At 42.7% G+C, this 25,730-nt stretch overlaps 1 protein-coding gene across 24 annotated transcripts in view; it reads left to right on the top strand.

Moving 5' to 3' along the window:
• The window catches only part of DTNB (dystrobrevin beta), a 300,791-nt gene that overhangs the window by 241,677 nt on the left and 33,384 nt on the right, over positions 1-25,730 (top strand). For 14 of the 24 annotated variants that reach the window (XR_003115265.1, XM_025354009.1, XM_025354008.1 and 11 more), the window contains 4 exons: positions 4,432-4,517; positions 5,415-5,528; positions 11,080-11,176; positions 19,466-19,486. Coding sequence is in view for 23 of the 24 variants with exons in the window: in XM_025354009.1 (XP_025209794.1) it covers positions 4,432-4,517; positions 5,415-5,528; positions 11,080-11,176; positions 19,466-19,486 (318 nt within the window). In the remaining variant the exon portion in view is untranslated. The remainder of the gene's footprint in view (positions 1-4,431; positions 4,518-5,414; positions 5,529-11,079; positions 11,177-19,465; positions 19,487-25,730) is intronic. The other 10 variants (XM_025353993.1, XM_025354010.1, XM_025354012.1 and 7 more) reach the window with 1 other exon arrangement.

Here is a 25,730-nt window from a genome sequence, read left to right as displayed (position 1 = left end):
CGTACATTTTCTTAAAACATTATGGGAATTTTTTGTGATTTTTTTTTCTTTTTTTTTTTTTTAGCTCATCAGCTATCATTAGTTTTTTTGTGTGTGACCCAAGACACAGTTCTTCTTCCAGTGTGGCCCAGGGAAGCCAAAAGATGGGATATCCCTGGTCTAGACCCTTCATCTCACAGTGCCTCACTCTCACCACAGCTTCCCCACTCTGTCAGCACTGACCTGAACACCCCAAGCCCAAGCAGCTGTAGGGCCTTGCGTTTGCCCTTCTTTCTGCCCAGCAGGCCCTTCCTTCAGACCTTCACCTGGTTGGTTTCCTCATTTCATTGAGTTTCTGAGAGCCCTTTCATCACCACCTCATTTAAAAAGAATTTTCTGTCCCGATTCACTGTTTCCTTACCCTGCATTTCTTTATTGCATTATCCCTACTGATGTCTATATTTATTTTTTGGGTTTCTTATTTTTCTGCCAGTGTAATCCGAGCTCCATGGGGGTGGGGCTATTCACCAGAACATCCCTAACTGGTAGAGCAATGCCTGGCACATAGTAGGAGCTCAGGAAGTATCTGTTGAATAAATGTATGAACTACTTATTTTTTTGAAGAAATCATCTTCATGTCTCTCTGGCCAAAGTGTCCTATGTCTTTATGAACTGGATGAACAAAGTGTCCTATGTTGTTATGAAATAATTCTAATTCCCATCTTTTTCCCTTCAGTGTCCTGAAGGCATTTTAGAAAGAGAGACTTGGCTTTTTTCTTCTTCTTCTTCTTCTTCTTCTTCTTCTTCATGAGCACTATGGTGTTTAAGATTGTAAATAAAGTCTGAGTGCAGTAACTCACACCTGTAACCCCAGCACTCGGGAAGGCTGAGGTGAGCAGATCACTTGAGGTCAGAAGTTCGGGACCAACCTGGCCAACATGGTGAAACCCTGTCCCTACTTAAAATACAAAAATTAGCCAGGCATGGTGGCACGTGCCAGTAATCCCAGCTACTCGGGAGGCTGAGGCGGGAAAATCACTTGAACCCAGGAGGCAGAGGCTGCAGTGAACCGAGATCATGCCACCGCACTCCAGCTTGGGCGACACAGTGAGATTCTGTCTCAAAAAAAAAAAAAAAATTGTACATAGATAAAAGTGCTAAGTTTCTGTTATTTGATGTATACTTGACTGTATTTAAAGTTTGATTGAGTGAGATATGCCATCACTGGACACTCACCACTGAGGAGTCCAACCTGCTATGTGCAGGTGGAGGTGCACAACAATGCCGGGACACCAGCTGCCCCTGGGGGAACTGCTGCCTCAGGATTGGAACCTTCCTCCACCCCTACCTCCTTATATTTGCATTACAGTGCTTCTGGGAGCCAACCAGTCTTACCTGATTAGGTATCTCTATTGATAATGACCTGATTCCTGTATTAACCTACTCTGTGGAAGATCCCTTGGCTTTGCAGTCACTCAAAACCAGAAAGGTTCTCTAGATACTTCCAGAGAAATGCCACAGGGCTTCTTTTCGTCATCATATGAAGCAAATTTCTTTCGGAACTTACCTCCATCATTTTCCCTAGTCTCACTCTATTAAGCAACTGTTACTTTTAGCTCCAGTTTTCAGGAATTGCAAACCTGTTCTTCACAGCCAGCCTCAGTCTCAAGCAAGCTATTTTTCTGAAACTCAACTCAGGCTTTCACAAGACTGACTACAATATAGAAAATTTACTCAGTAGGCTGCCAGTCCATGCTTCTCTGGAGGAAGAAAACTCATCTTGGTTTTTTTTTGGTTTTTTTTTTTCTTTTAAAAAGAAAAATATGTGGTAATTTGGTAAAAAGCCTCCTACCCAGATTTGCTATGCTGTTTTGCCCTTGTTTATTTAGAAGATGCCACTTGGAAAGATTTACTGAATCTTCAAGCTCTAGACAGGAGACAAGGTCTTCATGGTAGAACATGTTTCAGGCAGAGCCAAGAGTATACAGAGTGAAGCAGGGTCATCATGGAGCCCTCGGTGAGAGCTGCATTTCTGGTTAATCAACAAAAGGGAGCCACCACCTAGGCATCCCTTTTCCCTGTTCATGTTCATTGGCTACCATATTATTTCCCCTGCTCCCCCAGATGGAGTCTTGCTCTGTCACCCTGGCTGGAGTGCAGTGGCACAATCTCAGCTCACTGCAACCACCACCTCCCGGGTTCAGGTAATTCTCCTGCCTCAGCCTCCCAAGTAGCTGAGATTACAGGTGCCCGCCACCACACCCGGCTAATTTTTGTATTTTTAGTAGAGATGAGGTTTCGCCATGTTGGCCAGGCCGATCTTGAACTCCTGACCTCGTGATCCTCCTGCCTGAGCTTCCCAAAGTGCTGGATTACAAGCATGAGCCACCGCGCCCGGCCCGGCTACCATATTATTAAAGGAGTTAACGAGGGTCCGAAATATCAATGGATATGCACATCACAACCACATAATTTCTCCACAAAAGATATACAGATGGCCAGTAAGCACATGAAAGTATGCTCAACATACTAGTCATTGGGGAAATAAAAATTGCCTTACAATGAGATACCACTTCACACCCATTAGGATGATGTGGAAAAAATAGAACCTTGATACATTGCTGGAAGGAATGTAAAATAATGCAGCCACTTTGGAAAACAGTTGGGCAGTTTCTCAAAAGGCAGTTACCATATGACCCAGTAATTCCATTCCTAGGTACATACCCAAGAGAAATAATAACATATCTCAACATACATGCTCAAAGCAGCACTATTCAAAACAGCTGAAAGGTGCTAACAACCCAAACGTTCATCAGCTGATGGATGGGTAAACAAAATGTGGTATATCCATATAATGGAATATTATTCAGCTATAAAAGGGAATGAAGTACTGATAATGTGCTACAACATGGGTGAACCTTAAAAACATTTTGCTAAGTGAAGGAAGATAGACGTAAAATGTCAATATTGTATGACTCCATTTATATGAAATATCCAGGATAGGCAAATCCATAGAGACGGATAATGGAGGTCGGGGCGAGGGAAGAGGGATGGGGAGTGACTACTTGTGGGTATGCTGTTTCTTTTTGGGGTGGTGAAAATATTCTGGAATTAGATAGTGGTGATGGCTTCACAACCTCATAAATGCATTAAAAACTACTGAATTGGGCCAAGCGTGGTGGCTCACACCTGTAATCCCAGGGCTTTGGGAGGCCGAGGTGGGTGGATTATTTGAGGTCAGGAGTTTGAGACCAGCCTGGCCAATGTGGTGAAACGCTGTCTCTACTAAAAATCCAAAAAAATCAGCTGAGCTTGGTGGTGCACACATGTAGTCCCAGCTACTCAGGAGGCTGAGGCAGGAGAATTGCTTGAACTTGGGAGGCAGAGGTTGCAGTGAACTAAGATCACACCATTTCACTCCAGCCTGGTGACAGAGTGAAACTCTGCCTCAAAGAAAAAAGTTACTGAATTATATGCCTTTAAAAAGTGGATTTTATGGTAGGAAAATTATATATTAATTTTTTTAAAACTCACTATTTGGAACTTGAAACCCACTAGGATGGTTAAAAGAAAAAAGTAGTAAGAAAAATAAAATAAAAATAAGTAAATAAAACAACAGGTGTTGGTGAGGATGTAGAGAAATTGGAAATCTTATTTATTATTAATGCAATTGTAAAATGGTACAGCCACTTTGGAAAGCAGTTTGGGAGTTCCTCAGATGTTAATTACGATTATCATATAATTCAGCAATTTTACTCCTAGATGTTTACCCAAGAGAAATGAAAATAGACAAATACTTGTGAATGAAAGTTCATAGCAGCTTCATTTGTAATAACCAAAAGCTGGAAACAATAGAATACTACACAGCAATAAAAAAGAAGGAACTGCTAGGCCAGGCACGGTGGCGTGTGCCTTAGTCCCATCTACTCAGAGGCCAAGGTGAGAGCCCAGGAGTTCTTGACTGCAGTGAGCTGTGATCATGCCACTGCATCCTGTATACCAGCCTGGGTGACAGAGCAAGATCTTATCTCAAAAAAAAAAAAGGAACTACTAGTTCATGGAAAAACATGAATTAACCCCAAAAACATTATGCTAAGTGGAAGCCAGAAACCAAAGTCTTTGTGTTTATATAAAGTTTCTAGAAAAGGCAGAACTATAGACAGAAAGCAGATGCATGGCTGCCTGAGGTTGGGGGTGGGAGTGGCAACTGGTGACAAACTTGCATGAGGGAATTTTTTGCGGTGATGGAAAATATTCTAAAACTGGACTGTGATGATTGGTTGCACAACTGTTTACATTTACTAAGACTCATTGAATTGTGCACTTAAAACGGGTGGATTTATGATATGTAAATTATATGTCAAAAATCTGTTTTTTAAAAATCAGTCAGTCTAGAACTCTGGGTATATTTGGATCAGAAAAAAAAACTTTCTCCCCACTTCCCCACTTTAGACTCGTCCTCCCACTGACTTGAGCTTTAACTTTGATGCCAACAAACAACAAAGACAGCTTATTGCAGAACTGGAAAACAAAAACAGGTAAGAGCGCGGAGGCTGAGCCCACTTCCAAAGTCCAGGATTATCTGATTATCATTTTCCTTGGATACTAGGTGGCTTTTGACCGCCAAGGAAGACCTTGCCGTGGTGAACCTAGGCTAGCCGAAGTCCAGGGAATGCCCTGGGCACTGATTTGTGTCTGTCTGCTCTGGTAGTCCACAGCTCTGCTCACCTGCCCTCGGGGGATTCCTTTTAGCAGGGCCTTCTCCCACCCATCCGTGTGACCCCCTCTCACAATTGCATTTTTCACTCTGCTTCCCAGCAGCATTTTGCTGTATCTAGTCATCTTGTCCTGACCCATTATGCTATGTAGGACTGTCTGGTCTCTCCTTAAAAAAAAAAAGAAAAAAAGAAAAGAAAAACCATTTAAAGGCACAGAGAGCAGACAGCACACCATTATGTACTGAAAGGTAGAAGCCAGGTCGAGGAGACCTGACCTAAGGTAACAGGCGTAGGTAGAGGCAACACAGCTGTCCACTGGGGCATCGGGGACAGGGGGAAGGAAGGGGCAGGTAAGGATTAAGGGAAGTCAGCATAGGACCTGCATTAGGAGGTTGCAAGGAGTTCCCTTTTCCTCCTCCCTGAGTGGAACAGAGTAAATAAAGTATTCTGGCTGTAATTTTCCTTTCATGGAGATTTTTCAGGTCCTTGAGAAGAGTATTTTTATGGCTTTTTCCACCACAAAGGATTGCTTTGTTGAGGAAATGTCAGGTGAAGCAGTATTGAGAAGGTGTCCATTTCACCTCTTGGCCATTTGGAAGCAATCAGAACAAGATTGGTAGAGGAGGCGCTGCTAGAGTTGAACACTTGTAATAGGGAAAGAGGGAGCGTGAGTGAGAAGCACTGTGCAGCCCCTTTCCATTCACACGTCCTCTCCAGAGAGATCCTGCAGGAGATTCAGCGTCTCCGCCTGGAACACGAGCAGGCCTCCCAGCCCACCCCTGAGAAGGCACAGCAGAACCCCACGCTGCTGGCAGAGCTGCGGCTGCTGAGGTGAGTAGGGACACTCTACCACTTCCCACATGTAATCTGCTATGGATGGAACTTGTCTGAGGAAACCAAAGGAGTGGGGAAGAATCTGTTGTTCAGTATAAACAATCCTGTGAGAGCAAACCACTGCAGAGTTCACCCATTCTGTTACTGCTTCAGATGTCTGGGTTCCATTAGAAATCACTCTACGAATGTCAGCCATTATCACAGAACTTAGTAAAGACCAGTCTCCCAGCTCCGGGACCAGCGGGGCACTGTTTATACTTCTGTGATTGCTTTAAGAAGACCACTGTGCTGCAGTCCCTCTTCTTATCTTGCTAATTTGTCTGACTTTGGAGACAGTTGGCGGGAAGAATGCTTTGCTTTTCCTGTGAGTATATTTTCCTGGCTCTTTACAGTCAGTGCAGGGCTCTGCCAAAGGAGAAGGATGCTTCCTGTGCACGTCTCTGAGACATGAAACCCTTGCACCATGGCTTCTAAATGAAGTGTCTCAAGAATCAGGGAACTAAGGACATAGAATGAGAATGGGATTAGAGAGCAGTGTTACCACCATGTGTGACGCTGTTTTGGAGGGAATGGGGAAGTCTTCACAGAAATGATCTGATTATTAGGGTCTTATTGCCTATGAGCCTTAGGGGAAGGGGTGTGGGTGTGTGTGTGTGTGTGCACGCACACATGTGTGTGCACGCGCATGCGTACACACTCTTCTGTAAGTTAAGACATTATGGAAACTACATTTAGTGACTTGATTCTCACCAGATCTCTAGATTTTCAAATAGTGGGTTCTTTCTGTTTAGGTTGATTTTTAATTTGCTATTATCTGGGATTCTGTGTAGCCTCTTGTTTCTTTTCCCAGAGAATGGAGATTATTGTTTTCTGTAGATAGTTTAGATTTAGATCATCAATAAAAGTTGTCATAGTAGAGTCATAAAGAATTTAAACTGGTGCAGGTGAAAAAAATCATTAGATGTATAGAGATTTTCATTCTCCTAAAAATTTATTTTAGTTTCTTCATGTAGTTAGGCTGAGATTTGGGTGGCTCTGTGGTTCACTGCTGCACGTCTGGGGTGTTAGTACAGCTGGTGTCGTACTAGGGAGGATGGGAGCACAAATGTTGCTGACTTGGGCAGACTGTAAGTCTAGGCTGTTGGCATAAGATGCACCTGTTGTCTAGTGCCTGATTTTATATCTAGAAAAGCAAAAAGGCCTGTCATCCTGAGTCTAACTGTTGCTGAAACTGGGATTGCTGAAAATGCTCAGTTAAGCTGGAAGGATCTAAAAATTATCTTAGATGTTGTAGCAGGGCTAAGTCCAGGAATGTCACATAGGATAGCAAGAAGCAGGAATGTAATCTGAGACCAACGAGCATCTGAAGGTGGAGAAATCAGAAAGTTTTTAACCTCAAAAGGAGTTCCTATATCACTGAAGAAAGGAGGGACTATTTTAAAGTGTGCTGGGACAGTTGTTTATGCCTATGTACAAAACATGTTGGTCTTCTACCCCACACTAATTACAAAAACCGACACCAGATGGATTCGACATGAATACAGAACTTTAAAACTTCTAAAAGACTCGGGAGGCTGAGGCAGGAGAATTGCTTGAACCTGGGAGGCGGAGGTTGTGGTGAGCTGAGATTGCGCCATTGCACTCCAGCCTGGGCAACAAGAGCGAAACTCTGTCTCAAAAAAAAAAAAAAAAAAAAAAAAAACATTTCTAGAAGAAACGTAGGAGAATGTCTTCAGGATTTTGGAATAGAAAGTAATATCTTAGAATTACCATGAAAGAAGAAGTTGGTAAATCCACTTATATTAATATTAAGAACTTTTGCTTATCAAAAGACACATAAAGGGCTGGATTCACTTGTAGGTATCTGACATCCGTCTGCTTTTGATCAGTGTGTATGAGGCCTGGGACTGCCAGTACCCAGTTAGTATAATAAAACAAGGTGGACAACTTCACCCATAAGGTGGGTGGCTATGACAGGGTTGCCTTTTCTTCCTTTATTATTATTTTTAATGGTATGTTGCTTACAATAAAATGTATGACAAATGTGCGTGTGACAAACGTATATGAAGCATAATAGTCAAATGAATACTTATGAACCCACATCCTATTTGAGAACTCATATATGACTAAAACAATGTCATCCATAGAAGTACCTCTCCCTTACCCCATTTCCTTGCCTCCACCTTCCCCACTGGGTGAACCCCTATCCAGAATTTGGTTTATCATTACCTTGTGTTTAAAACAGTATTATCGTATTATCACTATCCTATGTAATAAACTGTTTAGTTTTGCCTTTTGTTTTCTGATCTTAATAGAAATATTGTACTAATATGGTGGGGATAGTCCCAGAGGACTTCCCTGTATACCCCCTACCCCTACCATATTAGCCTTTAGGATCATTCCATGTGGTTGGATGTAGCTGTAGCTCATTCATTTTCACCTTATACCATAATTGTTTGGTCACACACAGTACAGATAAAGAATATAACATCCAGGCTCAGGAGTTCAGGGAAGGAAATCTTCCTAGAACATTGAATGAGTAGGTCCTTCTTCTGGAGAGTCTACTGCACTGGAAGTTTAGGGAGTATGAAGACTAGAAGACAACGAGTCCTTCCTAAAAACTTATAATCTGGTTTTGGAACAAAACAGAAAATAATTTGGTAGTCAGTTAAATAATATTGTGCAATGTCAATAAACAGTATGGATAAGAAATCTGTGCAGAGAAATATATATATATAATATAATGTATATATACACGAGATATTTTACATATATATAATATAGGTATTATATCTATATTCATTCCCTACCACCTTTGTGTGTCTGATATTCCTCTGGAAGCATTCGGACCCATGGAGGTGGTAGAAGTTGAGCTAGACCATGAAAAGTAGATAATGATTTGGATGGAGTGTAGGACAAAACATTTCAGATTGGAAGTGTGCTTGGGGTTCAGCATGATTCCCCCAAATAATTACGGCACATTTCAGAAAAGGGAAAGAGTCTTGGAACTAAAAATTTCTTTTCAATCATGCATTACATCAATCTTTAGAGTGCCAGTGATAGGAGATACAATTTGCCAGGCAATTGAGATCAGATTCTAGAAAGTCTTAATTGTTAGGTCATTGGAAACCCTTGGAGAGTTCCAAATCATGATTTTGGTAAGTTCGGTAGATGTTAATTAGGCGATACTGGATGCCTGATATTTTCTTCATCCTTCAATACATGCAGAGATGAGTAAGGCCCATCCCTGACCTCAAGGATTTTGCATCATGGTAGGAATGGCAGTGAGTAAGGTAAATTAAGTACCACTGAGGAGCACTAATTACTGTAGTGCTTAATCAAGCAGTCCCTGCTGCAGTGATCAGGAGCAGCTTCCTGACAGTGATGTTGGGTCAGACATTAAGGAATGAATAAGATTTGGAAGGTGAGTTATATAATTATGGAGCCCACTTAGGAAAAGTGAACCATAAGGTGGAGGTCCAGACACAAAGGGCATAAAATAGGAGGTGAGGTGCTAAGGATAGGAATGTAGATGGGATCTAGAGCCGCACTCTCCGATAGAAATGCAGGCCACATATGTAATTAAAAATTTTCTAACAGTCTCATTGAAAAACCAGAAAGTAATAGGTGGCATTAATTTTCATACTATATTTTACTTAACCTGATATTTTCAAAATATTATTCTTTCAATGTGTAATCAGTATTAAAACATGATCAAGATAGTTTGCTTTTTTCTGCACTAAGTCTTTACAATTGCTGAGCATCTCAATTCAGACTAGCTGTGTTTCAGGGGCTCAGTAGTCAGGCATGGCTAGTGGCTACTGTGATAGACAGCATAGGTCTAGATTGTGCAGGCAAGGGTCAGTGATGCTAGAAATTCTGTTGTGATCATTATGGGACGATGAAATGAACATAGCTTTACTTTGAGCAGCAGTTTAAAGTTCATAGAACACCCTCATGTTTATTACCTTATATGATCCTCAGAATATTGTTGGGGCCGGGCGCGGTGGCTCAAGCCTGTAATCCCAGCACTTTGGGAGGCCGAGACGGGCGGATCACGAGGTCAGGAGATCGAGACCGTCCTGGCTAACACAGTGAAACCCCGTCTCTACTAAAAAAATACAAAAACTTAGCCGGGCGAGGTGGCAGGCGCCTGTAGTCCCAGCTACTCGGGAGGCTGAGGCAGGAGAATGGCGTGAACCCGGGAGGCGGAGCTTGCAGTGAGCTGAGATCCGGCCACTGCACTCCAGCCTGGGTGACAGAGCGAGACTCCGTCTCAAAAAAAAAAAAAAAAAGAATATTGTTGCTGTTACTAGTCCCCTTTTAGAGGAGAGAAAACTGAGGCTAAGTGACTTGTCTAAGGTTGCATATTTGCTAAATACTGGGACTGATACTCAACTTTAAGGCTGTTGACTTCTATTCCACTGCTTTTTCCTCACCATAAAAGATGAAAGAGCCAGTTGCAGTGGCTCACACCTGTAATCCCAGCACTTTGGGAGGCTGAGGCGGGTGAATCACTTGAGGTCAGGAGTTCAAGACCAGCCTCGCCAACATGGTGAAACTCCATCTCTACTAAAAATACAAAATTAGATGGGCATGGTGGTGATGCCTGTAATCCCAGCTATTTAGGAGGCCTGAGGCAGGAGAATCGCTTGAACCAGGGAGGCGAAGGTTACAGTGAGCCAAGATCGCACCATTGCACTCCAGCCTGGGCGACAGAGTGAGACTCCATCACAAAAAAAAAAAAGCAGGATTAATCACACAAGGAGACTGTTTGATGTTTGAGGAAAGGAGTGCTTAGATAAAGCAAGCGAAATGGGAATAGAAAGATAGGCACATAAATTTTCCAAGAAAGAATGATCTGAATTGAGTTATTGATTGAATATGGGATATAAAGAAGAAAGTAACAAAGAGGACTGAGTTTTTCAGCCATGACACCTGGAAGGAAAAATAGCAGAGACAGAGAAAAGAGACAGAGACAAGAAAAAAAAAGAGACAGAGACAAGAAAACCATTTAGGGAGAAAAATCTTAAGTCTGGTTTTGGACATACTGAGCTAGAGTAGATGGTGTAAAATGTATCCTCAAGGAAAAGTGACTGTTCTTGGACACAGGGAGCCATCTTGATCTGTCACCCTTCTTGAATCTGTCTAGTGTCAGAAGTACTTGCTACTGAACCCTGTTTTCTCTGAGCAGTTTAATATGGTTTATCTACTATTAATCTAAATTTGGGCTGATTTTATATATTTTTCAAAAAGCATTGACTTTCTAAAGAGTTTTTTGATCATTAATTCACTCTGGTAATATGAATAATATCTTTATATGGTCATGTAAACTTTCCAAAGCACTTTTACCTATGATTCTCAGAACAGTCCAGGAAAGTAGGCAAAACAGACATTATCACCATTTTATGAGGTATTGGAAGCTAAATGACTTGCTCAGCGTCTCATAACTGGTAAGTAGCAGGATCAGGTCTGAAATCCATTTCACCTGGCCTTAGATCCATCTTTGAGGGTCCCTTTATCTGATGGGCTTCTCCTCTTGGGACAGGCAAAGGAAGGATGAACTGGAGCAGAGGATGTCGGCCCTGCAAGAGAGCAGGCGGGAACTGATGGTCCAGCTAGAAGAGTTGATGAAGTTGCTGAAGGTAAGAGCCCGCGACCCACGCTCAGTTCGTCATTCTCCCACCACAGCCTCAGCTGCTACCTCCCTGTGATGTCAGAATAGGATGAGGCTAAAGGCTTGACTTTAGCCTAGAATCAGTTTTCAGATAAATTTCCATAAATTTAGCCTAATTGGGTATAAAAGTCATGTAAATTAGTGCAAAGCCAGATTATTTAAAAACTTGTAACTGGAAGTAGGATAACGTGTTGAGCAGTTGCTTTTATGAATACATAAGAATGTTTATAAATAGGATATTAGCTATGTACCAATGAATAATGTTTCTCAGCTACTTAAAGTGGTGTTTGTTTATTTGTTTGTTTGTTTTGAGATGGAGTCTCACTCTGTCGCCCAGGCTGGAGTTCAGTGGTGCCATCTTGGCTCACTGGAACCTCCGCCTCCCAGGTTCAAGTGATTCTCCTGCCTCAGCCTCCTGAGTAGCTGGGATTACAGATGCCCACCACCACGCCTGGCTAATTTTTTTTGTATTTTTGGTAGAGATGGAGTTTCGCCATGTTGGCCAGGCTGGTCTCAAACTCCTGACCTCAGGTGATCCACCCACTTCAGCCTCCCAAAGTGTTGGAATTACAGGCATGAGCCATTGCTCCTGGCCTTAAAGTTTCTGTTAAGACAAGTTTTCAAATATTCCACTTAAATACTTAACAAATATTAAGTGTCCTATTTCAATAAGTAGTACAGAGACAACCTGTATTAGGGTTCTGCAGAAAAATTGGACCAGTAGAATATATATAAAGATATCTAAGAGGGGATTTATTATGGGAATTGGCTTACAGTCATGGAGGTAAAGAAGTCTCATGTTAATGCCATCTGCATCCTGGAGACTGAGAAAGCTGGTGGTGTAATTCAGTCTGTCTCTGAAGGGCTGAGAACCAAGGGAACTGATGGTGTGACTCCCAATCTGGGAGGTGGCTTGGGAGATGGGCGGTGTTGTGTTACTGGTTTAAGTCCCAGAGTCCAAAAGCCCAAGAACTTGGGGAGCTCACATGTCTGAGGGCATAGAAGATGATGTTCTAGCACAATAGCCCTTCCTCTGCCTTTTTCTTCTATCCAAGTCCTCAGTGGATTGGATGATGCTGCCCATGTTGGTGAAGGCAGATCTTTATTCAGTCTAATGATTCAAATGCCAATCTCTTTTGGAAACACCCTCACAGACACACCTAGAAATTATGTTTTACCAGCTGACTATCCTTTAATCTGGTAAAGTTGATACATAAAAATAACCATCACAAAAACCAACCTAATTAAACCATTCTAGTCAGTAACTTTACTATGTTAGGAGTAAGATAGCATATTAGCTCTAGGTTTGGGATACTGGGGAACTGAATACATGCGTAATAAGTCAGGTCTATCTTGTGGTGTGATCATAGCTCACTGTAACCTTGCTTGAGCTGGGTTCTAGGGATCTGCCTGCCTCAGCCTCCTGAGTGGCTAAGACTACAGGCACACGAGGTCTGTCTATTCTTGTTGAAAGCTATATTACAACCCCTTTACCCCTGAGCAAAGAAAGGCATGCTTGGCATTTGAATGCCCTACCCTGGGCAATTTTATTGGAATTGAACAGAAATATCTACCTGGTTACTTAGCAGCAGTACCAGGATACTTCCTCCTGCTATTACTTTCTCAGGTGCTGCCCAGCGATGCTGAGAACCTGCTGCATTTAGTAGTATGATACCGAGTTAACAGCCAGAGAAAATCACAAAGTGTGGAGTGCCCCCAAAGCCAGATGACAGGAGTGAATTTAATCTTGTGGTAAAGGGGAGTCATTGGAGGTTTTAAAAATAACAGTTTAGGAAAATACGCAGGACAAGTTAGAACAGGGAGAAACTAAAGGATAATAGGAGACTCAGTTCATCCTCCAGGCCCAAAGTGACAAGGATCTTAACCCCAGGAGCGGCAGCCCAGGAGAATATCCGTTTAGAGACTTTTCTCCAACTTGTGCATCCTAAGTCAGTCTCTTAGTAATGAAGCTAGTGGGCATTAGCAACTTGGATAAATGTAGAATTTGTGTTTTAAACTGAATTTTGACTTGCTCAAGACAGTTACTGTTTTGTCATGAGTTGAGTTGTTGTTGTTGGTGGTGGTGGTTGTTATTGTGGTGGTGGTTGTTTTCCTCCTAGCTTTGGCCGTATTTGGGTTGTTTTGCATAGATATGTTTCTACATTAACCCTGTTAGCAGGATTTTTCCTCAGAAATATTTTGTGTCTAAATGGGTCTTGTTTAAAAAAAAACTTATGTAAAAATTTGGCCCAAATCCCTATAATAGTTGTCAGATATCCAGCTAAGCAACCTAGCCCCTCACTCTAAACAGCAGGGATGTACTTAAACATACATGGCTTGTGTAACATCTGAAGCCTCATGGGACTTGAAAAGCCTGGCTGCCATGGAGTTAGTACACCTGTGGGATGGGAGATATCCAGTCGGTATCCAGTCGGGTACAGTGGCTAACGCCTGTAATACCAGCACTTTGGGAGGCCAAGGCGGATGGATCACTTGAGGCCAGGAGTTCAGCCTGGCTGACATGGCAAAACCCTGTCTCTACTAAAAATACAAAAATTAACCGGGCGTGGTGGCACGTGCCTATAATCCCAGCTACTCAGGAGGCTGAGGCAGGAGAATCGCTTGAACCCAGAAGGCGGAGGCTGCAGTGAGCGGAGATTGCACCACTGTACTCAAGCCTGGGTCACAGAGTGAGACTCAGTCTCAAAAAAAAAAAAAAATAGGGGATCCACTCACCTCTTCCGTGTGTCACATCTCCCTTTTCAGAAAGATGTTCTCAAATATTACCCAAGCATAGATGGGAAAGTCCCAGTGCCCCAATGTGGTTTTTGTAAAAGGCAAAAGGCGTATGTAAACTGAAGGGAAACCAGAGTGCATCTTCCCTAAGTAACCTTGTACCACCGCCTTTCCGTTGTATTGTCTTAGCGATCCCCAGAAGTACTGACTCCAAGCCCCATGCATGCCACTGTGGCCTTCTAGTGTACCACTGATGCTTGTATTCAAGGGCTAAGCAGAATGAGCTAATGCCCGCAACTCTACTCCCAAACCTCGAGTTTCTTTATATTTGCAGCTGTAATCAGTAAAATAAGCAGGACACTGCTGCCCCTGTAGGATCCCCTGCCAGGTTCTTACCCATCTGACAGGCTAAGACTATTCAGACTGGGAGGAAGAATTTGCAAACACAAATCTGGGAATGTTGTCTTTCTATCCATTGGCTAGAATTCACAGTCGAAAATCTCATGCCTTTAGTGTCTAGCTTCCTAAAAGAATTACCACATAATCTTAATTTGTGTATTATATGCATACCTAAAAGTTCATACACAGGAATTACTGACTTCTATTAAAATTTCAGTGTTCTCCTACTATTAAAAATATATATTCATCAACCCATAAAAGTACCCTTTAGAATCCTAATTTTAGGCCAGGTGCAGTGGCTCACACCTGCAATCCCAGCACTTTGGAAGGCTGAGGTGGGTGGATCACTTGAGGTCAGGAGTTTGAGACCAGCCTGGCCAACATGGTGAAACCCCATCTCTACCAAAAATACAAAAATTACCCAAGCATGGTGGCATGCGCCTATAATCCCAGCAGGATTTATCCTCAGAAATACTTTGTGTCTAAATGGGTTTTGTTTAAAAAAAACTTATGTAAAAATTTGACCCAAATCCCTATAATAGTTGTCAAATATCCAGCTAAGCAACCTAGCCCCTCACTCTAAACAGCAGGGATGTACTTAAACATACATGGCCTGTGTGACATCTGCAGCCTCATGGGACTTTAAAAGCCTGGCTGCCATGGAGTTAGTACACCTGTGGGATGTGAGGAACACAGGAGGTAGAGGTTGCAGTGAGTCGAGATCGCACCACTGCACCCCAGCCTGGGCGACAAAGCAAGACTCTGTCTCAAAAAAAAAAAAGAAGAAGAAAGAGAGAGAGAGAGAGAGAGAAAGAGAGAGAAAATCCTGATTTTAATTTAAAAGGGTTGCCTGCTTTTATTGATGTTCAGTATGCTAGCATTTAATTCTCTCATAAAATAGCTGTAAGCAGTTAGTCAAATGGACAATCAAGGCACATGGTCTGGGATACTCATAAATTAAAATACATCACACAATAAATTTTCATGCCACAGGGAGTTCTTTCATTCTACTGCTTCAGGAAACTATTAGGTACTTTATCTTCTGTCTGAAATGATAATTTAAAGAAGCATACATAAGAAGTGACATCATTGTTAATTCATTCAACAAAAATCTTAATCCTTTTTTGGAATAAGGCAGGGTTAAAATTAATTTTTTTGTTTATTTAATAAAAATCTGTTGAGTTCCTAAGTGTCATATTAGGTATTTGGCATATCGTGGTGACTAGACCCAATCCCTGTCACCAAGGAGTACCAAGGTCCCTCCTTCTTTGTTTTTGGTTTTTGTCTGAGATGGAGTCTCACTATGTTGCCCAGGCTGGGGTGCAGTGGCACAATCTTTGCTCACAGCAACCTCCGCCTCCCAGACTCAAGTGAGTCTCCTGCGTCCTGCTTCAGCTTCCTGAGTAGTTGGGATTGCAGGCACCCACCACCACAACTGGCTAATTTTTGCATTTTTAGTAGACAGGCTTGGCCTCCCAAAGTGCTGGGATTACAGGCATGAGCCACCCTTTATTCTTTTTAATGACGTGATGTAGACTGACACTTAGGCATTCATATTTCTCTACATATCTTTCCTTTATACCTTTTTACCTGATTAATGAGTATTAATTAATTACTAGCCTCAAAAAAAAACTTCCTGTTTAATCTAGAAGTGTTTATATGTTGGTGTTTCTAATCCATGTTCTACTTCATTTTCCATTTGTCTAATACTGCTTTTGAAACTCATTTACCAGGCCAGGTGCAGTGGCTCATGCCTGTAATCCCAACACTTTGGGAGGCCAAGGCAGGTGGATCACCTGAGGTCAAGACCAGCCTGGCCAACATGATGAAACCCCACCTCTACTAAAAATACAAAAATTAGCCAGATGTGGTGGTGCACGCCTATAATCCCAGGTACTCGGGAGGCTGAGGCAGGGGAATCACTTGAACCCAGGAGGCGGAGGTCATGGTGAGCCAAGATAACACCATTGTACTCCAACCTGGGTGACACAGTGAGACTCCATCTCAAAAAAAAAAGAGAAGAAAAAAGAAACTCATTTACCAGATGAATTCTGCAGTTTTGAATTTCAACCTCATTTGCAAACGTTTATCTAGTTTGAGTGTAAATTTTTTTTTTTTTTGAGATAGAGTCTTGCTTTGTCACCCAGGCTGGAGTGCAGTGGCATGATCTCGGCTCACTGCAAGCTCCGCCTCCTGGGTTCACGCCATTCTCCTGCCTCGGCCTCCCGAGTAGCTGGTACCACAGGCACCCGCCACCATGCCCGGCTAATTTTTTTTGTATTTTTAGTAGAGATGGAGTTTCACCGTGTTAGCCAGGGTGGTCTCGATCTCCTGACCTCATGATCCGCCCACCTCGGCCTCCCACAGTGCTGGGATTACAGGTGTGAGACACCGCGCCCGGCTGAGTGTAAGTTTTTATATAAATGACTATAGTGGCTATGCCATTGCTTTGGCCACCTTGCCAGACCTCGTTCATGTGGAAGAGACTCACATGTTATTAGGTGACATAAGCAGTTCTAAGTTTACACTTTATAATTGAGGTATTATTACCCCCTTTTAAATCAATGTTGGCTCTATCTCTTGTCATCAGTCAATATTTAGTGATCCCAGCTGACTACTTGATAACACAGAGGTTCTCAGACCTGGGATCTGACCTGCTTACTGTGTTGACAGAGCCTTAAAGGCTTTATCTGAATAAATTTTGTGAGTTTAAATTATACAACACTATCCTAAATAACACTTTGCCAAAGTCCACTCTCTCCCCAATACCAGGCCACATGGAAGGCCTATAAGTCCTGGAAGCACTGCCCTGCCCAGTGTCCCCAGCCTAACCTGATATATGTCTACTGCAAATTATGATTTCTCTTCTGACAAACTTAAATTGCAATCACCAGATGTCCAAGTATGAAACATTGCTTTCTGAAATTTCCCTATTCTGTTTAGCCACTGCAGTGTTCTCTTTAATACCAAACCTGGAGAAAACTGTGAAAGTAGAGAGATGTCTTAGAAACAGTTCTAAGAAATTACATACTAGTCTTCTGACCTCGGATACAATTTCAGCCTGTTAGGATTGCCCCATCCTTCCCCAACCGTCGCACTTTCCACTTCAACACAGTGCCAGCAATGAAAACACATTTTATAATTGTCTAATAACTGTCCTATGACTGTTTGCCTTGCCTCATGAATATAAGAAAAGTGTCCTGCCCGAAAGAGAGCTTGCTTCCTAACTGCGAAACAGGTGCAAAAACAGAAGCGCTCTACCTCCTTCACACTGCCAGAGCCGGTGCTCAGCACTCTGAGCCTGGGCTCCTGTGAGTTTGGCTTTGGTCAGGCATCCAGCATCTGGCTTTGATTGTGAAGAGCACCTTCCTGTGCTGAGTTGGGAGTCTCCTTAAGAGATTTCTCAGTGCCCATTTATTTCTAGTCCCTGTCTCTCCTTTGCAGTAATAAAAATTATGTTTTCCAAGTGTTCACTCACCCTCTCCCTTTCGTAATTCCTCTGCTTTACTGAGGTCTTTCTCACCATTGCACCCAGGTCTGTAGACTGTGTGGGAGCAGGAGCAACTTACCCATTCCTGAGACTTCCTAGGCACATACATGTTCAGTAAAGACTGGCTGCATGAATTGGTCCAATTTAAATAGAGCCATTGCACAGCTGTTAGATTTACTAGGCCAAAGAGCTGAGGCTCCCTGATCACCATGGGGTGAGGCACAGAAAGAGGAGGTGGAAGAGACCCATTAAAAGACAGAGTAGATGAGTAGCAAAGAACTGAAGAAAGAGAAACTTGAAAGTATTCTCTTTATCCTTTTTCCTACAGTGTCTGATAGTGCGTTCATTTGGGCAGTCAGCTGATAGCCAGCAAGTGCCTGCTCTATGTTCCATCACCATACGGTTCTAAAAGACAGAGACCGGCCAGGTGCGGTGGCTCACGCCTGTAATCCCAACACTTTGGGAGGTCAAGGTAGGGGGATCACTTGAGGTCAGGAGTTCAAGACCAGCCTGACCAACCTGGTGAACCCCATCTCTACTAAAAATAAAAAATTAGCTGGGCTTGGTGGCACATGCCTGTAATCCCAGCTACTCAGGAGGCTAAGTCAGGAGAATTGTTTGAACCCAGAGGTGGAGGTTGCAGTGAACCCATATCGCACCATTGCACTCCATCCTGGGCAACAAGAGTGAAACTCTGTCTCCGAGAGAGAGAGAGAGAGAGAGAGAGAGATTGATTTAGATGACAGAGACCATTTCTTTATGTTTCCAGTGCTTTCTGCACAAGAAGTACTAAATAAACCTGTACTGAATTAATGAAAAACTGAGGTCAAGAATTCTTTTTTGAATGACCTTCAGGGTCTCCAAACAGTTTCTGGTTTATTGGGGGAAGTGGGTATGTATGGGACTCACTGAAAAAAAAAAAAAGTGTGCCTGAAAGCAGGTAGATGGGGGTACAGTTCCAACATGTTTAGTGTGGAGAGGGGACCAAATAAGAAAAGAACCTGTCGTGGGCAGACTGCTAGTTGGGAAGTGATGAGAGCAGTGGGTCTCAGACTTGTATGCACCAGAATCAGACAAGGTTGAATGCATTGCCATGCCCCACCCCTAGAGCTTCGGTTTGGTGGGGATAGGGTAAGGCACGAAGTTTACATCTCTGACAAGTTCCCAGGTGATGCCGATGCCGCTGGTCTGTGTTCCATGCATCGAAAACCACTTGCCTGGATAAATGTACCTAAACACGTGAATATCATGAATGATGAAATAGAATTACTATTAGAATTTCAAGTCATGGTTGCACTTCCTCTTTCAGATTCCCCTAAACAGCTATGTGAACTGTAGGCAGGTCAGGCCCTCTAGGCCTGTTTCATCTACAGTAAGAATGTTGGCAAGGTGGTTTCTAAGGTTCTTTCCTTCTAGCTCTAGGAGTTAGCAATGAATTACTCGCCGGGCCGAGGTCTGCTGCTTGCTTCGTCCTCTGATGCTCCTGTGGGGGATGGGGCCTTTGATCTCAGCACCCATGGGCCTGGCCTGGTTTGTCTGATTTTTCTATCATTTCTTCCCAATGTTTGTGGTGATGGGCATTAATTTCTCTCCTTTTTTCCTCTGCCTTTTTTTTCATCTTCAACACTCCAGGAGGAAGAGCAAAAGCAGGCAGTAAGTGAACTTCAGAATTTCCCGCTGGACTCTCGCTCTTGTTGCACGTTCTTTCTTTACTCATGTAAATGTTTCTCCTCTTCTCCCAGCACATCATCTCTGAAGAGGGTTTTACGTGTAAAACTCCCAGTGGGTCTCCCCATGGTGTTGTAAAATGGTCTAAAAGTTCAAAGCATGTTTACCCGGTAGAGCATGTTCTTACTTAAAACCAGAGCTTGTAAGTACCCATCTGTTGTGAGCATTGAAGTGTGCATGATTAGCCAGGCTACCATTGCATTTTCCTGCCTTTCATTCTCTGTTGTTTTGTGTCTGGAGTGATTTTAATTCCTTGAAACAACTTTCGGGGTGCTGGGGTGACCTCGTGTCATGAATGAATGTGCATGAAAATGAGGACTTATTTTGCTAACTATAGATGTCGTGCAGTCTTGACTAGGCTTCTGGATGCTGGGGCTGTGCCAGCCTTCTTAACAAAATTACTGACAACGACTGAGGCACTGACTCCACTTGCAGTGATTTCCTGTTCAGAACCTACTCCAGAGGGAGCTCAGGTTTTTCTGAGCTGTGTGGCTGCTGCATGGTGTTTGGGGGAGGTTTATGTTTGTTTTTGTTTTTCCCGATAGCCACTGACCCACACAAGAAAGTCAATTGCAGACTTATCTACAATATTAGCACCATATGTTTATATAACATAGTAAGGTTTCAAAGCATACATTTTTTAAGCTGAAGCTGAGTTTTTGTTTACCTTGGAGCTTTTTGTCCTTCGGGAGAGAAATATAAAACGTTTAATTTTTAAAATTTGCCTTTTTTTTGAGACGGCGCCTCGCTCCGTCGCCCAGGCCAGAGTGCAGTGGCATGATCTCGGCTCACTGTACCATCTGCCTCCCCGGTTCAAGTGATTCTCCCGCCTCAGCCTCCTGAGTAGCTGGGACTGTAGGCGCGCACCACCACACCCAGCTAATGTTTGTATTTTTAGTAGAGACGGGGTTTCACCGTATTGGCCAGGCTGGTCTCGAACTTCTGACCTCATGATCTACCTGCCTCGGCCTCCCAAAGTGCTGGGATTACAGGCATGAGCCACCACGCCCAGTCTACCCGTTTTTTTAAAAAAACACAAATGTATACATGTTTTAGGTTAGGAATATAAAACATTATACTTATAATTTCTAGCTAGGAGAGCAATGGGACCATAGAGTAAAGAGAAAGGAAAGAAGAGATAGGTAGTGAGGGGAGGAGGCGAGAAGAGGGTACGGAGGAGGCAGACTGTCAGAAAGGGAGAAAGAAGATGGTGCATGGCATCAGGAGTGGCCGACAACCCAGAAATCTGATGGCTTTCATGGAACCAAAGTGCACTTGTTTAGGTTTTTGCTAGTTTTGGTTCTTTTTTCTTCACTCACACAGAGTTTATTGCTTCCATCTCTGGTGCTTCTGCATCAGTAGGTACATTTACATGGGCAAAGCAGAACAGGATGGAAATCAAGCCCAGCCATTACATGCTGCTTCCAGGAAGTGACACACATCACTTCCTCTCCATTTCATTGGCCAGAGCAAGTCACATGACCACACTTCACCTCAAGGGGGCTGGGAAGTCTAATCCTCCAGTTTGTCCAGAAGTCCCAGAGAAGCAGATGTTGGAAATACCTCCCCCAAGTAGACGAATGAGTGAGACTGTTGGAGGAAGAGAAAGGAGACTAGTTATCCTTCCAGCTCCTGATAGTCTCATCCCCTTGTTATGAAGTATTCCCTTCCTAGTGATCCAGGGTGTCACTTCACCTGTTGTTGCTGATCACTAGTGTCCCCTACTTCTCTTCAGCCCTCCATACCCCAGAGATGCACTTTGCAGCTGCAGCAACTTGCTGCAAATCTACTTCCAACAGTCTGCCAGACTAGCACAGCATCTCCTGATCTCTCTCTGTGTGCACCTGCTTCAAGTGAGCAGACTGGAAACACCCTACACCTCACCTGAAAACTCTTTCAGAAGAGGGCAAGCATTGTGGATATTGATCTTAGTGGTAGCAGTAGAGCTTCCAGTAGACATTTCATTTAAAAAATTTTTAATCCAAGAAACAGGAATTACCACTGCTGTGATATTAGTTCTCAGGTCAATTTAAAGCTAGTCTTCACTATAAATATTTGCTGAATGATAACCAGTATTAACCAAATTTATAAGATTTTGACTTATAGTCTGTATGAATTAATAATTGTATTAATTATAAGGGACATAACTAGTTCACGTACCTATAGCAGTTATTTTGCTCAAGGCACTCCCAGATAGATCCATTCAGGAGACTAAATTATAGCTCAGAAATATCCTTTATAAAAAGGAATCTGAGCCGGGCGTGGTGGCTGACACCTGTAATCCAACACTTTGGGAGGCCGAGGCAGGTGGATCATGAGGTCAAGAGATCGAGACCATGTGGCTAATGTGGTGAAACCCTGTTTCTACTAAAAATAGAAAAAATTAGCTGGACGTGGTGGTACGCCTGTAGTCCCAACTACTCAGGAGGCTGAGGCAGGAGAATGGCGTGAACCTGGGAGGCGGAGGTTGCAGTGAGCTGAGATTGCGCCACTGCACTCCAGCCTGGGCGACAGAGCGAGACTCTGTGTCAAAAAAAAAAAAAAAAGGAATCCGATTTCCCAAGAAAGCAAATAATAAAAATAACTTTTTAAAAAAGGAATCTGAAAAAATTTTATATTACTGAAAAAAAAACCAAGCTGATTAGTATTATTATTAATATTATTATTTCTGTGTAAAGAAAATACACTGATACGTAGCATAAAAATCACCTTATCTTTTAAAGATAATAATCTATAAAATGCAGGATATCTATAGTTATTTGCATCATTTGAAAATATTTTGAACATTTCTCAGTAAAAGTCCAGTGCTTACAGTCAGAAATATGGTTGTAGGATTCATCAGCATGTTACAGAGGGGACACTAGGGTCACCACAGACTGATTAGGTCCCTACTGGCAATGGTGTTTATGACCATTGGTGCACTTGAGCTATGGGCCACTCCGGTCTCGATCAAACAATATCCCAGTCCTAGTCTGGAAAGAGTTCAGATGTACAAGTTCACTCTAGGAACATTTTAGGGTTCCATTTTTCCTAGCGACTCAGTGCACCATAAAATTTCACTGCTGGATCTCTAACACCACATTCACTGAGCTATCCAAGGAAATGGGTTCTGTTTATTCATGAAGGATGTGTTTCCTGCAACATTTGTCTGATCTCTCCTATTAGAAGTTAATTATCTAATAATGATCATCTGGCCTAAAGACTGTAACTTTATATACATTTTATAGAACATTTTATATAATGATCATCAGACTTAAAGACTGTAACTTTAGACAGTGAAAGTTATGTAAGGATAGGAAGCTCCTTTAGGGTGGCCTTGGCCCAGCTTAGGTAGTGGGGCAGCGGTCCAAAGGGTAATATACCTGGCACTCTGAAAATAATGTAATTAGTGGAATATTGGGGAATTGGCTAAGAGAACATTGCCACTCTTGGGACCTTTCCTTTTTCTTCAGTGAGTTTGGCTATCACGTGGGATCTTGCCATCATGTCCTGTCTGATTTCCAAGACCTAGACAAATATCCAGCTACAGCTGTACCAAAGAGAGCAGGTTTGGCCTGGCTCCAGGAAGCCCCCATTTCTGATCACAGCCTACCAAATATGCCTCAAAGGAAGGGCACTCAATGTTTAGTTAGCAATGGTCGACCCACAAGGGCTCACATGAACCTCATGAATATTAACTTTGTAAGTTTAAGAGAAAGTACTTTCAAAAAAACAAGCCTATGCGACAAGAAAAAGAAACCTCCTCTTTGTCCATTAAAGAAATTGTTGGTGAACCCCTTGATGTCAGCATGCCTCATGGGTCACGTTCCCGTCTTAGCCTTTGGATACAGTCTCACTGGGAAGCGATTCAGATTCACATGCTTCTGCAGTCTTCTGGGCTCCCTGGCTCTTAATCCTCTGAAATAGAAGCCTGAGTCTACTTCCTGAAAGGCAAAGGATTGCCATTCATTTATTTATTTAGCAGTGTTTTACTATATATGTTCAAGGCAGTGATCCTGGCCTTTTGGAGGTTAAAAAGAGAAATCGTACTCAAATACCACCATCAAATAGTCTGAAAGTTATTTCATGGTTGACATGATACTCTAAATGCAGAAACTAAAAAGAGAAATCGTACTCAAATACCACCATCAAATAGTCTGAAAGTTATTTCATGGTTGACATGATACTCTAAATGCAGAAACACAAGCCGGGTCAGTGGTTTCCTGGGCCTCAGGCACCACTGTGGCCCTCCTAAATTGGCAAACTATACAGACGTCTGTTGGTAAGTGAGGATTGCTGTGCTATACATAGGACTCTCCCACAAACCTGTAGCCTGGTCGCAGTCCCAGGATAGGTGCATAGACTGTCTGCCAGTGTTAACTCCCTCCCACACATGGCCTCGCGAGAGTCGGCAGGGTGTATTCATCCATCGGCCTTGGCACCTGTACTCACCGTAGGGACCTGGCAGTTTGTTGTTATTTTTTTTCCAAAAAGAGGAAATATCACTACAATATTAAAAATAGGTTTGGCTTTTCTTTTTTTCTTTTCTTTTTTTTTTTTTTTGAGACAGAGTTTCGCTCTTGTTGCCTAGTCTGGAGTACAATGGCATGATCTCAACTCACTGCAACCTCCGCCTCCTGGGTTCAAGTGATTCTTCTGCGTCAGCCTACCTAGTAGCTGGGACTACAGGTGCACGCCACCACGCCCGGCTAATCTTTGTATTTTTAGTAGAGATGGGGTTTCGCCATGTTGGCCAGGCTGGTCTCAAACTCCTGACCTCAGGTGATCTGCCTGCCTCAGCCTCCCAAAGTGCTGGGATTACAGTCATGAGCCACTGCACCCAGCCATGGTTTTTCTTTATGGTTAAGTATAAGTTTATTTGAGCCCAAAGCTTGAGGATGGCCCCCCCCAGGAGCAAAGATTCAAATATACATTCTGATTAGCAGCAGTTATAGTGAGTTTAAAAAAAAAAAAATGAAAAGGCAGTTCCTAAGTTGTTTACCAAGAACTTACATTAAAGTAACATAAGCAGGGCACGTGTTCTCAGAATCTCCTGAGGTTGTGTCACAGACCAGATAAGTTTTTTAAAAATAATAACATAAGCTATTGATTATGTATACTTTGTTCTTTTTATCACAGATTCCAGGAACATGAAGCTAATGAGTGAAGCAGCTAGTCAGGAACAAAATGCCTTTAAACCATTTCCCCTCCGACATGGCAAGTGGCGTGTCTGAAGCCCCATACCTGTGTCTCTCGGGACCTGATCAATTTTGAATACCTGATATAATTCAGACTTCCTGGAGTTATTTTTGTTCTCATTTCCCCTCTTTTCATCAAGATCTTTCTAGGAAAGCATCATAGATGAACAAAAATGGTTTTGGTTCCTTTTATGTTCAGGAACTTAGTCTTGTGTAGCCAGAAGGCTCATTCCCGGATGGTCCTGTCTTGCATGGTGGGGATGGGAGATGGGTGTTTGTATTTCACTCCCCCAAAACTCCCTGAGTACCAAACAAGAGTCTGAGGATACAAGGGAAAAGTAGCTTTGGGGTGTATGCCAAAGCCCCCCAATATTTTTAATCACTCTCATCAATGTCAGGCTGAGAGATTTCCTTACCTACTTCTTAAATTTCCCTCCTGTACTATATTTCTGTCTTTTCCTCTCCTGACCAGAATGCACACAGCATATGAAAACCATCCTTCAGGGCCTCCAAGAAAATTATCTCCTCAGCCAACTGGAGGAATTCTTCCACTGGAAGAATATTGAATTCCTAGGACACACTGCCTCCCCCAGAATACTACAGACTGAATCTCAACAAAGCATTAACAGAAAAGGATGAAGAAAAATGACTTGTAGGCTTGGAGCCTAAGAAGAATCTGGGGAAATGATGGGTGTCATTTACTGAACAAGTGAAAATAGAGACATGATCTGGGTTAGGAGGGGATTTCGATCTGATTTTGAACATACTATTATGTCCTATAGCCAGGCAGTCAAGCAGAAAGATCTGCTAGGTATTGGACATGTGCGACTGAAATTTCAATGGGAAAACAGGGCTAGCAATGTAGACCTGGAACCCTTCAACACAAAATGAGGATTGAAACCATAAACATGAGCCTTAGGGAAAACGCATAGTAGACAAAAAGAAGAAAGAGGAGGCAGGAGAAGGACCGTCAGGTCTCTTGGAAGCCCAGA

The sequence above is a fragment of the Theropithecus gelada genome, chromosome 13 (genome assembly GCF_003255815.1).
Source record: "Theropithecus gelada isolate Dixy chromosome 13, Tgel_1.0, whole genome shotgun sequence".
NCBI classification, from domain to species: Eukaryota; Metazoa; Chordata; class Mammalia; order Primates; family Cercopithecidae; genus Theropithecus; species Theropithecus gelada.
The sequence above is the reverse complement of the archived record's forward strand: the minus strand, read 5'-3'. Positions and strand labels throughout refer to the sequence as shown.